The following is a 13,223-nucleotide window of genomic DNA, read 5'->3' as shown; positions in this document are numbered from 1 at the left end:
CATTTTCACAATGTTCAAATATTGCAGACGTTTTCCCCAGCTGATGCTGTCATGAACAGAACATGACTTTGTTTGCAAAGACATGGACAGGAAAAAGAAAGAAGCACTGATTTAATGATTTTGTCTTTCAGAATCACTGCTTCTACCATGGCCATGTCAGAGGACATCCACAGTCCTGGGTGGCTCTCAGCACCTGTTCAGGAATCAGGTACAGGCTGAGAACATTGTGTTGTATTTTACAACAAATACAACACACACAAAAAAAGATTGTTTTTCCCACTAAAGATTCTGAAAACATAAAAAGAGAGCTTTTTCACAATTTAATCTATTGTGGTGGAAATATCCTGATATTTGGACTCTAACGTAAAACAACTTATTATTGGTCAAATTATTGGTAAGTGAGCAGGTAAAGCAGCGCAGAACTACCAACATTCACACGGAATAGCATGACGGTCAAAAAGCTAAACAAATAACCCATAAAATCAATTAAGTCAACGAGCTAGCGATGTAAGACGCTGGTTCTGCTCCTGCAGTTGGACCGCCGTGCCACGCTACTGGTCGTAGTATTTCACAGACCAACACTGTGAACTCTCACACTGAATAGCTGCTTAAAAGTGCAGCATGTAATTAAAACAAACAAAGAAACAAACAAAGACTTTATATGTGTATTAAAAATGTTCGCTGTCTTATGTCCTAACATAGGTCAGGTAATGTCTGAAAAATAATTGATCTCTTCTGCCTCCTCCCTGTGTTCTACAGAATTACTTCACTCCCTCTCATTAAGAACCAGCATTAATCAACTAGCAGTGCTTTCATAAAGTTTTGATTCAGTAACTCAGGATTGATTGATGCAACCTGCATTTGACTTTGAATGAATATTTAATTTTTTACTTTATTTGATTTAGGAAATGTTGTGAGATTTATTTGACTCATGTATAAACTAGGATACTAATAATTATTTTATTGACTGCAGCTTTTTCAGTTGTCCTTTTAATTGAATAGCTGCAGTATTGTGCCTGCAAATATTTTGCATGTTTATGTCTACATTAAGTGAATTTATTACCAGATAATTTTTTTAAATGTTGCAGGTCACATTGTAGCCTTTATACCTAAAGCAAAAAAAATGTACAGGCAATCCAGATGATCGGCAGTGATCTGCCCTTATGGGTGATCGGCAGCAAAAATCTTGATCTGAGCACCCCTAGTTTTAATACTTATGTGATCCTCTGTGAGAAATTTGTTCATTTCAAACATGCAAAATTGACCATTTTAGACAGATTGTTTTTTTGTTTTTTTTAAAGATTTTATTCTGAAGCTTGTTTTGTGAAGCTAATAATTTTAAAGACATGTTGGTGTCTGATGAAGGCTTGCTGCTCAGCAGTCGTCAGGTTCTTTTTCCTGAGCCGGGAATGGAGCCAGATGCTGCTGTTGACAGCAGCTTTGAAGGGAACTCTGGAGAGATGGAAGTGAAAAGAGCTGTTGAAGCCAGCAGAATGCAAATGCTTTTTTAACTCTCCAGTCATTCACACAGCAGTGAAAATGAGAACTAACTAACACTGATTTGCTGTTGGATGTGAGAAGCTAACAGGAATTTAATTAAGCCGGTAAATGTTGTTTAGTGGTTCAGCTATGGAAAGTTAAGAAAGTATATTCATTAACAAAGTACATTCATTTATTCATGAATGCTAATAGAATATTTTTCAATTGAAAATGCTTACAAAAACAACATGTACACTTTGTCTGTATGAAGACTACTTATTTTTGTTTTTTCTACCAAAGAGTTTTTGCAGCACTAGTGGCTCGTATTTTTGGTAGTAGGCAGAAAGAAAAGAGAGCGAGGATGATATGTGGCAAAGGTCGTCGGGACCGGGAGTCAAACCCACAACGTCTGCGTTGAGGACTAAGGCCTCCAAACGTGGGGAGTGCTAACCCCCTGCGCCACCACAGCACGCCCCAAGGGCTACTTATTATCATATTTTAGAATTCCAAAAATGGTCAGCGAAAAGTTCAGAATTCACCTCCACACTGTTCCAGAGACTGACATAACTAAACATTATCAGAACCAGGAAAATTGAAACTTAACAGAATACCACAGAAAATATTACATAACATTAAATGTTATTCATCTTAAACTAAACCTAAATTCAGAAGCAGCCAGTACAGAAATGTTCAGACTAGAACCACCTAGTTTAGCAGTAAACACCTTTTAGATGCCCCAATGAGCCTAACACTTTACTGTTAGATATTGTTTAACAATTATTCTTTACAACACTGCTTCACTTCAGTTTTTTTTTTTAGATTTGATTAGGCACTGCTGTCCCACACTGCTGTTAACTATATAGTTTGTGCTCTGTATGTTGACTAGGCTGTTAACACTGAACAGCTGTCAGACTGATGTCTCCATGTTGATGTTTGCAATCTTTTGGTTTACAGAAGAGTTCAACTATTCTTGATAAACATGCTTCCCCGTGCTTCCTGGTGTGTGTGCTGTTTCATCTGATTTTCTTATTTGGTTCTTTCCAAATATGATGCTCTCCATGGATCAGATTTTCCATGCTAACCGAGTCATGCAGCTTTGTCTCTCTGAGGGGGAAGTGTAGAATCACATTTGAATGCTTTCCACTAGAGAGATATCAGATGGTGCGCTGTGATTTTCCTCTCCTCTCTGGCATTATGCATTATACTGTCTCCTCCATCACTGGGACGAAAAATGTTGAAATGAAATTTAAATGAAAGAATATAAGAGCATAACCGATGCTTAAATAAATGACGATGCCAACACATTCTTTCTTCTAAAGTCAGTATCACCCCACTGATAAAAGTGAGCTTTACAGCAACGCAGAAAACTCATGCAAAAATTTATTTTTACATTTGAATGATAATCAAATGACAACATCAGACAGATGTTCTGGTAAACCAGCAGAGAGATCCGACTCAGAGGAGCAGAAAGAAATATTATGTTTGTTGTTCTGGAGGATTTCAAGCTTTCAGTTAAGAGTTCCTGAGTTCAGGCATCTGGGGAAAGCCACTCTACAAGATAACTGTCTTAAATGTATAACCAATAGCTGTTAGTTCCCTTCAGTTCTCTCTTTACAAGCTCAGTTATTAGACAGTTATCACCTTGGGTACTCTGCTGTTGTAATAAAGATTTTGTTAAACCATTAGCTGAGTGCATCTCTCTCAAACAAATATTCATTTTGTAATTGATTCATATTAACATTGATAGACACATTTGACTTGGACCTTGGTTTGTTATTTTGTACAAAGGGAAATCAAACAGAACTTCTTGGAAGCCATGTTCTTCACCTTTGTTTACCTCAGCGTAGTTACCTCACATTTCAGCTTCCCTCCAAAATTGGAACTTGAGTCTGGGAATAACATCACTCCCAACTGGCGTGTTCCAAAAAAAAGTTCTGGGAGTTTCTTTTGCTGTGCTCAGTGACCAGGCCACTGACAAGCAAAATAATAAAGTACAGTGACAGTGCATTTCACATGCTCACTGTGTTGTCACATGAGACCCCTGCTCTCTTGTGGTTCTATCGTAATAATTTTATGTTCTTCCATATTTTTCTGCTTTTCAATTCCCAGCACATTTTCCCTGTCACAAACTGTCATTCCATAAAAAGGGGTTTTGTATGAACTCTGGTGGAATTACAGATTGTTTTTCTGTGAGTTCTCTTACAGCCTTGGAAACATAATGACTGAAGAAAAATGAAAAGAGAAAGCTACTGTATTCTGTAAAAGCATGGCTCAGAGCCCTGCGACAGTATGCCCATATGAGTCAATGAACATAATAGCAAGCACAACTCCTTTTACAAAAAATAAATTGATTCCTTTTGGCCCCATTGTGTCTGCTGTGAAGTAAACAGCATCTCTGGCAGAATGTTCACAGGCAAGGTGAAATACTTTTCATCCAGCCTCAGTTAGCAGTTTAGGAGTTGTTATTTTTCAAGGTCAAAACAGAAATACATGTTAGAGTAAACTGTACTGGGTTCTAGAATCACTCCATTTAAAGTTTACATGTATTCATTAAAAACTGTCCTGTTGGGTAGAATTATTCAAAGTCATTCTTCATCAAAATTCAAAAATGTGTTCTAACTCATATTAATTCAACTTCTTCAAAGAGTTAGAGACAGTCTGGTTCCTATGAAGCTGCAGGAAAACAATATCCATATCCATGACTTTTATCACCTACAGAAACACTCAGATGACTGCAGTTGTCAGATGTGTCTGATATGAACAAGAAGCTGAGTACAAAGTTCTGGTGAACCGCTTTGTGTCATGGTGCATGAACAATCATCTCATCTTGAATGCAAACAAAACAAAGGAGATGATTGTTGATTTCAGGAGGCGCAGAGTTATGGGATGACTGTGGACTGTGGATGACTGGTGCAAAGAAGGATTCTTCAAAAAATCATGGTCAACCCTGAAGAAATCTTTCCTGCCAACAGCCATCACTACGTACAATAACTTGTTTTGGATCCTTATCTTTGGTATGAAACCAATGTTCTGACTGTCTTATAAGCCCCCTCATTGTACAAATAAACCTGAGTGATTTCATCTAAAAGTGCTTGGCAATTGATTTTTTTCCACAACAGAATACAAAAATGATGTAATTTCTTCAGACCCTTAGACTGAGCGTTTGTTCTTCATATGACTTCAGTTTTTCTAGAATCACTGCTCTCATTGTATTTTCCCTCCCAATCACTTTCCCTGATACAGGGGCCTGATTTCATTCAACTCAAGAGAGACCTACTACCTGGAGCCAATTAACGGTGAGAATTCTTCCCACCATTCACTGTTGAGTGCCAAGGAACTGCCAATTAAAGGTGGAAGGTGCGGCCATGGCCATCACACTGCACAAACCAGCCTCATCTCAGACCTGGTGACACCGCTTCACTCAAGGGTGAGTCTCCAAGACCAAAATGTCCTGAACTGCTTCTGTAAATTACACTTTACCTATAGTCATTCAGAGAACATCTGCGTCGGTCCTTCAATACTCGAGTGTCTTTTAGAAAAATAAAATTAATAGTTGGTGGCTCCCAGGAGCCACAACTTATAAACACTGATCAATTAATCATCAGCAAGTATGAGCGCTCTAAAAGTCAAGGATTTTATAGCATTTGTAGCATTTTGTGTGCTAACTCATTGTCTAAAAGGACAGTCAAAAGCAGTGAAACACTTGTTAGGTTAACAAGAATAAAACAACATGATCATGTTTTCCAATGAAAGTACTTTATGTTTCCTCATTCCAGCAAAATTTAACACAGGGCAGCATGTCATGTGTTTGTTTTTTGGTGTACCAATTAGTGTTAGCCATTTTCCTGCACACAGTGTAAATTGTCTCTCTTCTGAACCAAATTATTATCTTAGACTTCTATTTTGCTTGAATTATATTTTTAAGGTGTATTAGCTGTTCGTTTGTAAAAATAAAAATATAAAGCAGGAAAAGGCCTCCTAAGTGGGCAATTTTGTGTGTGCTTGGACTGTAGGGGGCACATTTATTTCTCTAGTGTTATTGTATTTGTTTATTGTTCCTATTTTTTTTGTTTATATTGGCTTGTAAATGACCTCATATACTCTTTATCCTCCTTCAGGGTTGTATTCTTCCTTCCTAAGTTTTTATGCTTATCTCTACAGTAACACACCCTCCAGTTTTCCCAGTTCCCCTGCAGCTACCTATTAATACAGGTTGTTATGCAGAAATGCCAGCTTTAGCAGACCAGGGGACCCAAGACTTTTGACACTCTTTGCATATAAAATCAGCAGTGTGTGAATACTCTGTGGATTTTTATGGGAGTGAATGAGTCCAGTCTGGAGCCAGAGCCCCACATAATCCATGCTTTTCTGTGCATGGATTCTGACCAAAACCATGCAAATATTTATCCATCTGATAAATATTTATTTTGACTTTCCCAAATTACTGCTACTCTTTCCACACAACAAAATGTTCCTGATTGGATTTTTATCCCTATAAGATTTTTAGGGACTGTTTTTATGTTCTCCTAAGCAATTCAAAGGCTTGAGTGAGTTTCATTGGTTCCTAATTGGCTGTAGGGTGGTGCTTGGTTCTATCTGTCTGAGAAGACTAAAGTGACCAACTTGTTGGCCTCTGTTTCTCTACCTGCTTTTTGAAAAGTGACCACAGATTTTCCATGTGTTTAAAGGGGCAGTGTTAAGTGTATTCCAGGCATATAGGGCCATTTTACAGGACAATCAAGTAACAATGCTACATATATAAAAAATGACCAAAAATAATTACTTTATTTGATGCCTTGAAATTGGTTCTCTGTTTCTTTAAAAACATGTAGAAAGCTGCCATGGAGATTAAATAATTTCTCAAACAGGCATGAAAGACTTAAGGTATGTTTTTCATTAGTGAATAATCTTACAACACAATGCAATGCTCAAAAAAAGTTGATTTCACATAATACTGCCTCTATAAGATCTTAGTAATCTTACAGTTATAGTTATATATTATAATCTATAATCTATAAGATTATAGATTATTATAGATTATATAATCTAAGATTATAGATTAAGATTACTATAATCTTATAGATTATCTATAATCTATAAGATTATAGATTATAATCTATAATCTTATAGTTCTTTAAGCTATGTTGACACATTTGCCTTTTGACATTGAGTTCCATCAGGCTGGAAGATCCACAGAATGTCTCCCACATTTGGACTTTTTAATATTCTAGAGATACAAGAAAAACCTTAATGCTGGCCAGTTTTATCAGAATTGTTGCTGTAAGTCTGTTCCGTTGAGGCTTCTTTGTCAGATTAAAAGTACCTTTAAAAAATAACAACCTTTAAGCAGTTACTGAAGCTATTTTCATTAAGATAACATTTCTGTTTTAGTTTTTTTTCATCAGTTTGTTCTAATCTTAAATGGTAAGTTTCACTGGCTACAAGCAGAAAAGCATAAATTTTCAGAAAAGAAGAAAATCAGTGGAATGAATCGATAAATGTTTCACTTTGTGATTGTTACTGAAATTATACACTTCAAAAATCAGATTTATTACTTATGACTGTATTTTGTATTGAAATGGTTCGCATTTTCTTCTCTAGATCAGAATTGAAAATTGAGCAGAAAGAAGAACTGTGCTGCAGTATTCTCGATGCTTCTGTTAGACTGCCCTTCTTGACACAGGGTCGTAGTAGTGGTGGTTGCACACTTTTTCTGCTGATATTGTGACAATGCTGAAATAACATCAGCTGATCATTCTTGTGCCAGGTGAGACATGTTTTGACTCAGTAAATGGGTACTTTGCTGGTTACAAATGGATAAGCTGATAAGACAAGACAAGCTGAGGTAAATAACAGGAATTAATCAGAACAGATGGACACACAAATGAAAATCAAAACTCAAACACTCAGGGATTATGACATTCTCTGGAGGTTCAGGTCTGGGTCCATCTACACCCAGATTCCAGAAGCATGTAATGGCAGCACGTAGATATTAAACAAAAGGAATGGAACCTTGGGGTACCCCACATGTGATTTTTATCAACTTTGATGTAAAGTTAACTATTGATATGAAGAAGTCCATGTTATTTTAATAAGACCTGGGATGGTCAAATATGTATTGTGGTCAACGGTGTCAACTGTTGCACTGACTGAACACTTGGACAGAGACAGTCTCCAAAAGGCCCAGCACAGAAACTGGACTGAAGGATGTCAAAGGTTATTGCACATTCTGGTGTCATCCATTACTCAAATGAATTTAAATACTGCAGAGTTTAGTAAACATATTACAATGCAGCTAAAGTCAGTTAATCATTTAAGGCCAGTTCATAAAAATTCAACTGTTGAAAGAAGCATGGCTGATTGAATCAATTGTCCTAATCCAGCATGTTGTGACAGTGAGAAGAAGAAGCTCCCCTACAGGGAGGGTCAGTGGCCATCTGTGAGGCCAGCTGGAAGTTAAGGAGCAATTCTCAAAGGTTATATCAGTGTTCTCATTTCAAATGTGTAAAATTTTGTATTTTTGGTTGCATACATGTTTTCGATTTATAGTAAATAAAGTAAAAATGTTCTTTTACTTTTTAGTACCAGTGGAACCAGCTCTTTACAAAATGCTGGGTAACAGACAGGAGATGAATATATCAAATGTCTTATCTGTGTTCAGTGTAATACATGCTGCAACTGGTGCTTTATGTGTAATCATATTTTTATCTTCCGTTATTCTTTGATATCAGGTTAAGAGAAATACCTGGGGTACGACTAAGTACATGGAGCTTTACATTGTGGCAGACAGCACACTGGTAAGATGTTTCTCCTCCATTCCTCAGGGGAATATTCCTCGGTACAATCAATTGTGACGTTTGCCTCTAAATATGTCAGGAAGCTCTCAAGTAAGGCTGGAAACAGGATTGGGAGTTCTACACAATCATTGCACTCAGGCTAATGGAGCACTTGACAGCTTTGAGCTGAAATAATAATAGAGAAGAAATGCATGTGGAGCAAAGCCAGAAGATTTCTTTTGATTAATGAGAGTAGATTTATTTGGGATCTAAAGGTTAAGGGCTTTTAAACAGAAAATATGCCACTGTGATAAGAGCCAGGATTTCTCTCAAATACTTCTGCTAGTGTATTGGTGCCATGGTAATAGAGCCCCTAAGCAGAGCGGTGCTCTTGTTCTAGAAATTCCATTTCCATAAAAGTTTGAACGCTTTGTGACATGAGAATAAAACAGCGCTGAACATTGGCTTAAACTGGAAGCAGTATATGGTAAAATGTGTTTCTGTTTTATTATGTTTTTACTGAATAATGCTTGCTGTTTTCCAAAGCATTGTCAAAACTCTTTTTAAATATTTTACAACAAAGGTTTCCAGCTGCTTTTGTTTTAAAAGTAAATGTGTTTCCTGTCCTCTCCCACATTTTGATGTTTTAAAATTCTGGACATATAAGACAAACCTGAATGCTGACCAGTTTGAACCACCATTTTTTCCACCATTTTTTTGTTTTTGTTTTTTTTGTTGACCATATGCAGGAAGCTGCTTCATGTTGTGGTGCCTTCAACAGCTGCCTGCTATCTCGAGCCCTAATGGTGGCTTCAAATTGTGAAATGTTTCATTCATTCAGTGCAGTATGACTGAACCAGTACAGCTATTCTTAGTAACATTATAGAACCTAGAATTAGGAATGTACTGATTGCAGTGTTCAAACCAATCCCCCTGATCTTTAAAAGTCTAACCTGCCAATTCTAATATTGTCCAGTACCAAATTTTCTTTGTCTAAAATGTTGCTAAGTCAAGTGACAAAGTTGCTAATTTGGCGACAGTGATCCCACATCTAACAGTGCCTGTGCAGACATGACCTGGTGGACATTTAAAGAAACTTTTAAATTAGTTTACATTTTTTTTAGATAGAGGGAACTTTAACATGGCTAGTTTGATTATCTAAAAGTGAACGGCTTTCTAAGGGGCAATCTAGTATTTATGCATCTGCTGAAGTTAGATTTCATCATAGTGTTGCATGTTTACATTTATTTATGAGTCTGTTCTATAGACTGGCATTTGAGAGAGCAAGCAGATGCTTGATACTTGTTAAACACACAAATACAATAAGACAATAATCCCATGAACATTATAAGAATAGAAGATGATAATTTAACCTGGTTTAGAGGTATTTTCAAACAAAACAATATCAATAAGATGATCTTCATGATAGGTTACACCTCGTCAAGGTAACTTCTGTAAAGATTCCTTTTTGTTCTTTTACAAATGGAAAAAGACTGAACTGCACTGTTGCCTGTTATCCCTGCATATCAGAGAAAATATGTTGCGTTAAGTTCCAGCATCACTTTACTAACCTCTAAAACTGTAGCATAACAAATGCTACAATAAATAAAGGGATGACCCAATAATAACAAAACTTATGCTCCCCTGCAAACCTGCTGGGCATGCTGAATGCTTGAGATGCTCAGACTGATTATTTAATCTGATTTATTCACCTGATTATGTTCTGACTCTGGGAACTCAGACTGTTTATAGGTGACTAAACTTTTTCTTAAGCCTGGCAGGTTTGGTCTTTTATAAAAATCCACGTGAAACACTTTAAAAAAGGGTCAGAAACACAAATTTAAAGAATTAGTTTTATGTCTTTCTACAAGGTTCCATAAAAAAGATGTTCCTATTCTCAGTTTGACTTTTGGAGGGTTTTGGAGTAGGGTTAGTGAAGCATATTTCTTTGACTTCAGCAGTTAAATAACAGAGATTAGGTCTTAGGTTGTCATTGAGGGGTTTGGGTTGTGATTTTACAGGACATTAGTTTGTGTAAATGGAGTCTCTTTGAGTCATAACACTAATACTATCTATTCTCACTCTTGCAGTTCAAACGACAGGACAGGAACTATGAAAAGACAAAGGCAAGGATAATGGAAATTGCCAATTATGTGGATAAGGTAAGTTTGCTGGGGTAATGTGCAACTGTCTGCAGAGGATTTGATAAGCTAATAGAATATTCTCCTCCATTTCTTAACACCACACATTGCCACTGTACTTTAACTTTTATCTTTTATGGTCCATGTGCACAATTGGTAATTGAGAAGTGAAAACAAATATTTACTCTTCCATGAAATCTCACTGGGATTTAATCAGTCCTGTCCCTCAACAGTGTTCTGGAGGAGATCAAGGAGAAAGTCTTGCATGACCAGACTCTCTTATAGGAGCTTAACGGAAGACTGTGAATTTAATGTGTGTGTGTGCATGTGTGTTTTAACATTTATCAACTTGTAAGGCAGATCTTTTCAATAAATACTACATTGTGAGGACCCACTTCTTTCGGGGCGCAAAGCTCAGGCCTCAATAGAAGAAGTGGTGTTTTAGGTTTAGGACTGGGGTGTGAATTGAGTTTAGGCTAGGTTTAAGGTTAGGTATGTACTGGTAATGCTTAGGATTATGGTGAAGCAATAGAAATGCATGAAAAATGAATGGAAGTCAATGCAAAGTCCTCGTGAAGAAAGAAAGGTGTGTGAGTGTAGGTGGGTGTTGGTGTGCGTGTGCGTGCGTGTGTGCATGTGTGTGTGTGTGTGTGTGGGTGCACTGTTGGATACTGACTGGTGGTTTTGTGTGTTTGTTAGTTCTACAGGGCTCTAAACATCCGCGTGCCTCTCATTGGCCTGGAGGTTTGGACTGACAGAGATCAGTGTATCATCTCAGAAGAACCCAACGCCACCCTCTGGTCTTTCCTCCAGTGGAGGCAGAAGCTGAAATCTCGTAAAAAGCATGACAATGCCCAGCTGCTGACGTAAGAAACACAAAGTTACTCCCTTCAGTTTCAAGGCCTTGAAACAAGGGAGAACATGATGGAACCCTTGCTATAAATACATAAGCACACACTGTCACTGAAGTTGATCTAAGGAGGAAGACACAAGGAGTGATGCACACACAGTCTAATCTCACTCTAGAAAATCTAATGTTAATTTGCTCCAAATTGAAATAAAAATGATTTGATTTTCTCTACTCACAGATCAAATGATTGTCAGTTATTTAAAGGTTTTGAGTGCCAAGCTCAATCTTCCATTTTAGCTCTACTTTTAAAAACTCTTTCACTTCATTAGTAAATTGTGAGAATTTGGTTTTGCTGTGTGTTAATTTAGTTTCTTGTTTTCCCTGTTTGCCCCCAGCTGTGTCTTGTGTTCCCTGATTTTCTTTTGTGTTTTAATCCCACAAAAGCTCTGCCAGTATCTGTGCTTCCCCTTCAGATTCTTATTTTAACTGTCTTATTTTGTGTCATGTTAAGTTTTACAAGTGCTACCAGTGTCTGAGTTTCTAGCTACAGTGCTCACCTGAGCTGCCTGGACTTTTGTACTCTGGCTATCTTTGTTAAATCATCATACTCAGTTGCTGCTTCCATGTGGCTCCAGAGTGGTAATATTTATCTAAGTAAACCTGAAGCAGAATAGGACAGCAATGCCACCTAGGAATAAAACCAAGATAATAGCAGGTATGAGCAAGGCTTTAAAAATGAGCTGGGTAAAGTTAATAATGATGTATTACAAACAAGCCACTAAAAAATGCAGGGACAATGTCACAGAGTCAATAACAGGTCTGTGGACAAGAAGCTGGAAACAGAGTCATAGCTAAGGTAGTGGGGCATGGTAATATCGCCAGCACTCGATCCTCTGCAGCCACCAGCAGGACGGACCCCAGCAAGATCCAGCTGCTTGGTCCTCTCCAGCAACCGCCAGTCCTGCCGATCTGTTGACCAGCTTGTTCCACCTTTGTTCCAACTGCTGCCCCCTGAGCCCTTGATCTTTCTGGCCCTTCTCTCTTTCTCAACTGCTCAGCTACCCTTTTTATTCCTCCAATTTCCTTGATGGTACACTGCTCAACTAATAGGGAATGTCTGTGCCAGCCAAAGTGGGAATCTCCGGCAGCCTGTGGGTGGTGACGCCAGCCTCAAAGGCAAAACACAAAAAGTCAGAAAAACATGCAACACAGCAAACCAAAGGTAAACCCAAAATAAATATAACAGGAGAGGTGAATAACTTCAAAATATCTCAGCAAAACAAATCCAAAACAGTAAATATAAAAAAAAAACATGAAAATAACTCAAAAAAGAGGCCGCATTACCACAGTAACCTCTCTGCTTTTGGGTCCAAACCACTACAGCCACAAATTATGACAAGTAATTATCTACTGATGGGAGAACATATTTATTCAGGATATTCTGGTCACTTATTCTGGTCAACTGAGTTTGTTTTTTGATACATATAGATCAGATCACAATACTTCTTTCACAGACTTGCAAAGTTTTTAAAGCGTAACTCATTAGACTCCATTATTTATTTCTTCGTCGTGCAAAAATTATGATCCATTAGGAGCCTTTTTTAGAACTGATTTGACTGTATACATGGAAATACACGTCCACAAACTATCTTTCCAGGTTTTAGAAATCCACAGCTCCTCACCCAGCTTCAACATTTTCAGCTGTGTTGACCCTTCAGGGTGAGATTTCTTTCTACAGCTGCAGGATGGATCCTCCTGAGATTGCTCTTCAACAGTGAGAAGCTGTCGGGGTTAAATAACTTGCTGGGAGATTAAACATATTCTCCCTGTTAGTGCCACTGTGAGACACTGACCTATGTGGGTTGTATTCATATGATGTTTTTGCCAAGCGCTGTTAGCGACAAGACAAGTTGTTCCTCAGTCTGAGTTGACTACTTCTAAATTGTCAAATATAGAAAAAGTGAATGTTGATGCACC

At 37.6% G+C, this 13,223-nt stretch overlaps 1 protein-coding gene across 2 annotated transcripts in view; it reads left to right on the top strand.

Moving 5' to 3' along the window:
- The window catches only part of adam19a (ADAM metallopeptidase domain 19a), a 116,173-nt gene that overhangs the window by 77,876 nt on the left and 25,074 nt on the right, over positions 1–13,223 (top strand). For both annotated transcript variants that reach the window (XM_055056491.1, XM_055056492.1), the window contains 5 exons: positions 132–208; positions 4,723–4,906; positions 8,211–8,276; positions 10,346–10,417; positions 11,096–11,262. In XM_055056491.1, coding sequence (XP_054912466.1) covers positions 132–208; positions 4,723–4,906; positions 8,211–8,276; positions 10,346–10,417; positions 11,096–11,262 — 566 coding nt within the window. The remainder of the gene's footprint in view (positions 1–131; positions 209–4,722; positions 4,907–8,210; positions 8,277–10,345; positions 10,418–11,095; positions 11,263–13,223) is intronic.

This window comes from Poeciliopsis prolifica, unplaced genomic scaffold (genome assembly GCF_027474105.1).
Source record: "Poeciliopsis prolifica strain line A6 unplaced genomic scaffold, Auburn_PproV2 SCAFFOLD045, whole genome shotgun sequence".
In the NCBI taxonomy this organism is placed as follows: domain Eukaryota; kingdom Metazoa; phylum Chordata; class Actinopteri; order Cyprinodontiformes; family Poeciliidae; genus Poeciliopsis; species Poeciliopsis prolifica.
Note: the sequence above shows the minus strand (reverse complement) of the source record. Positions and strands in the feature narration are given on the sequence as shown.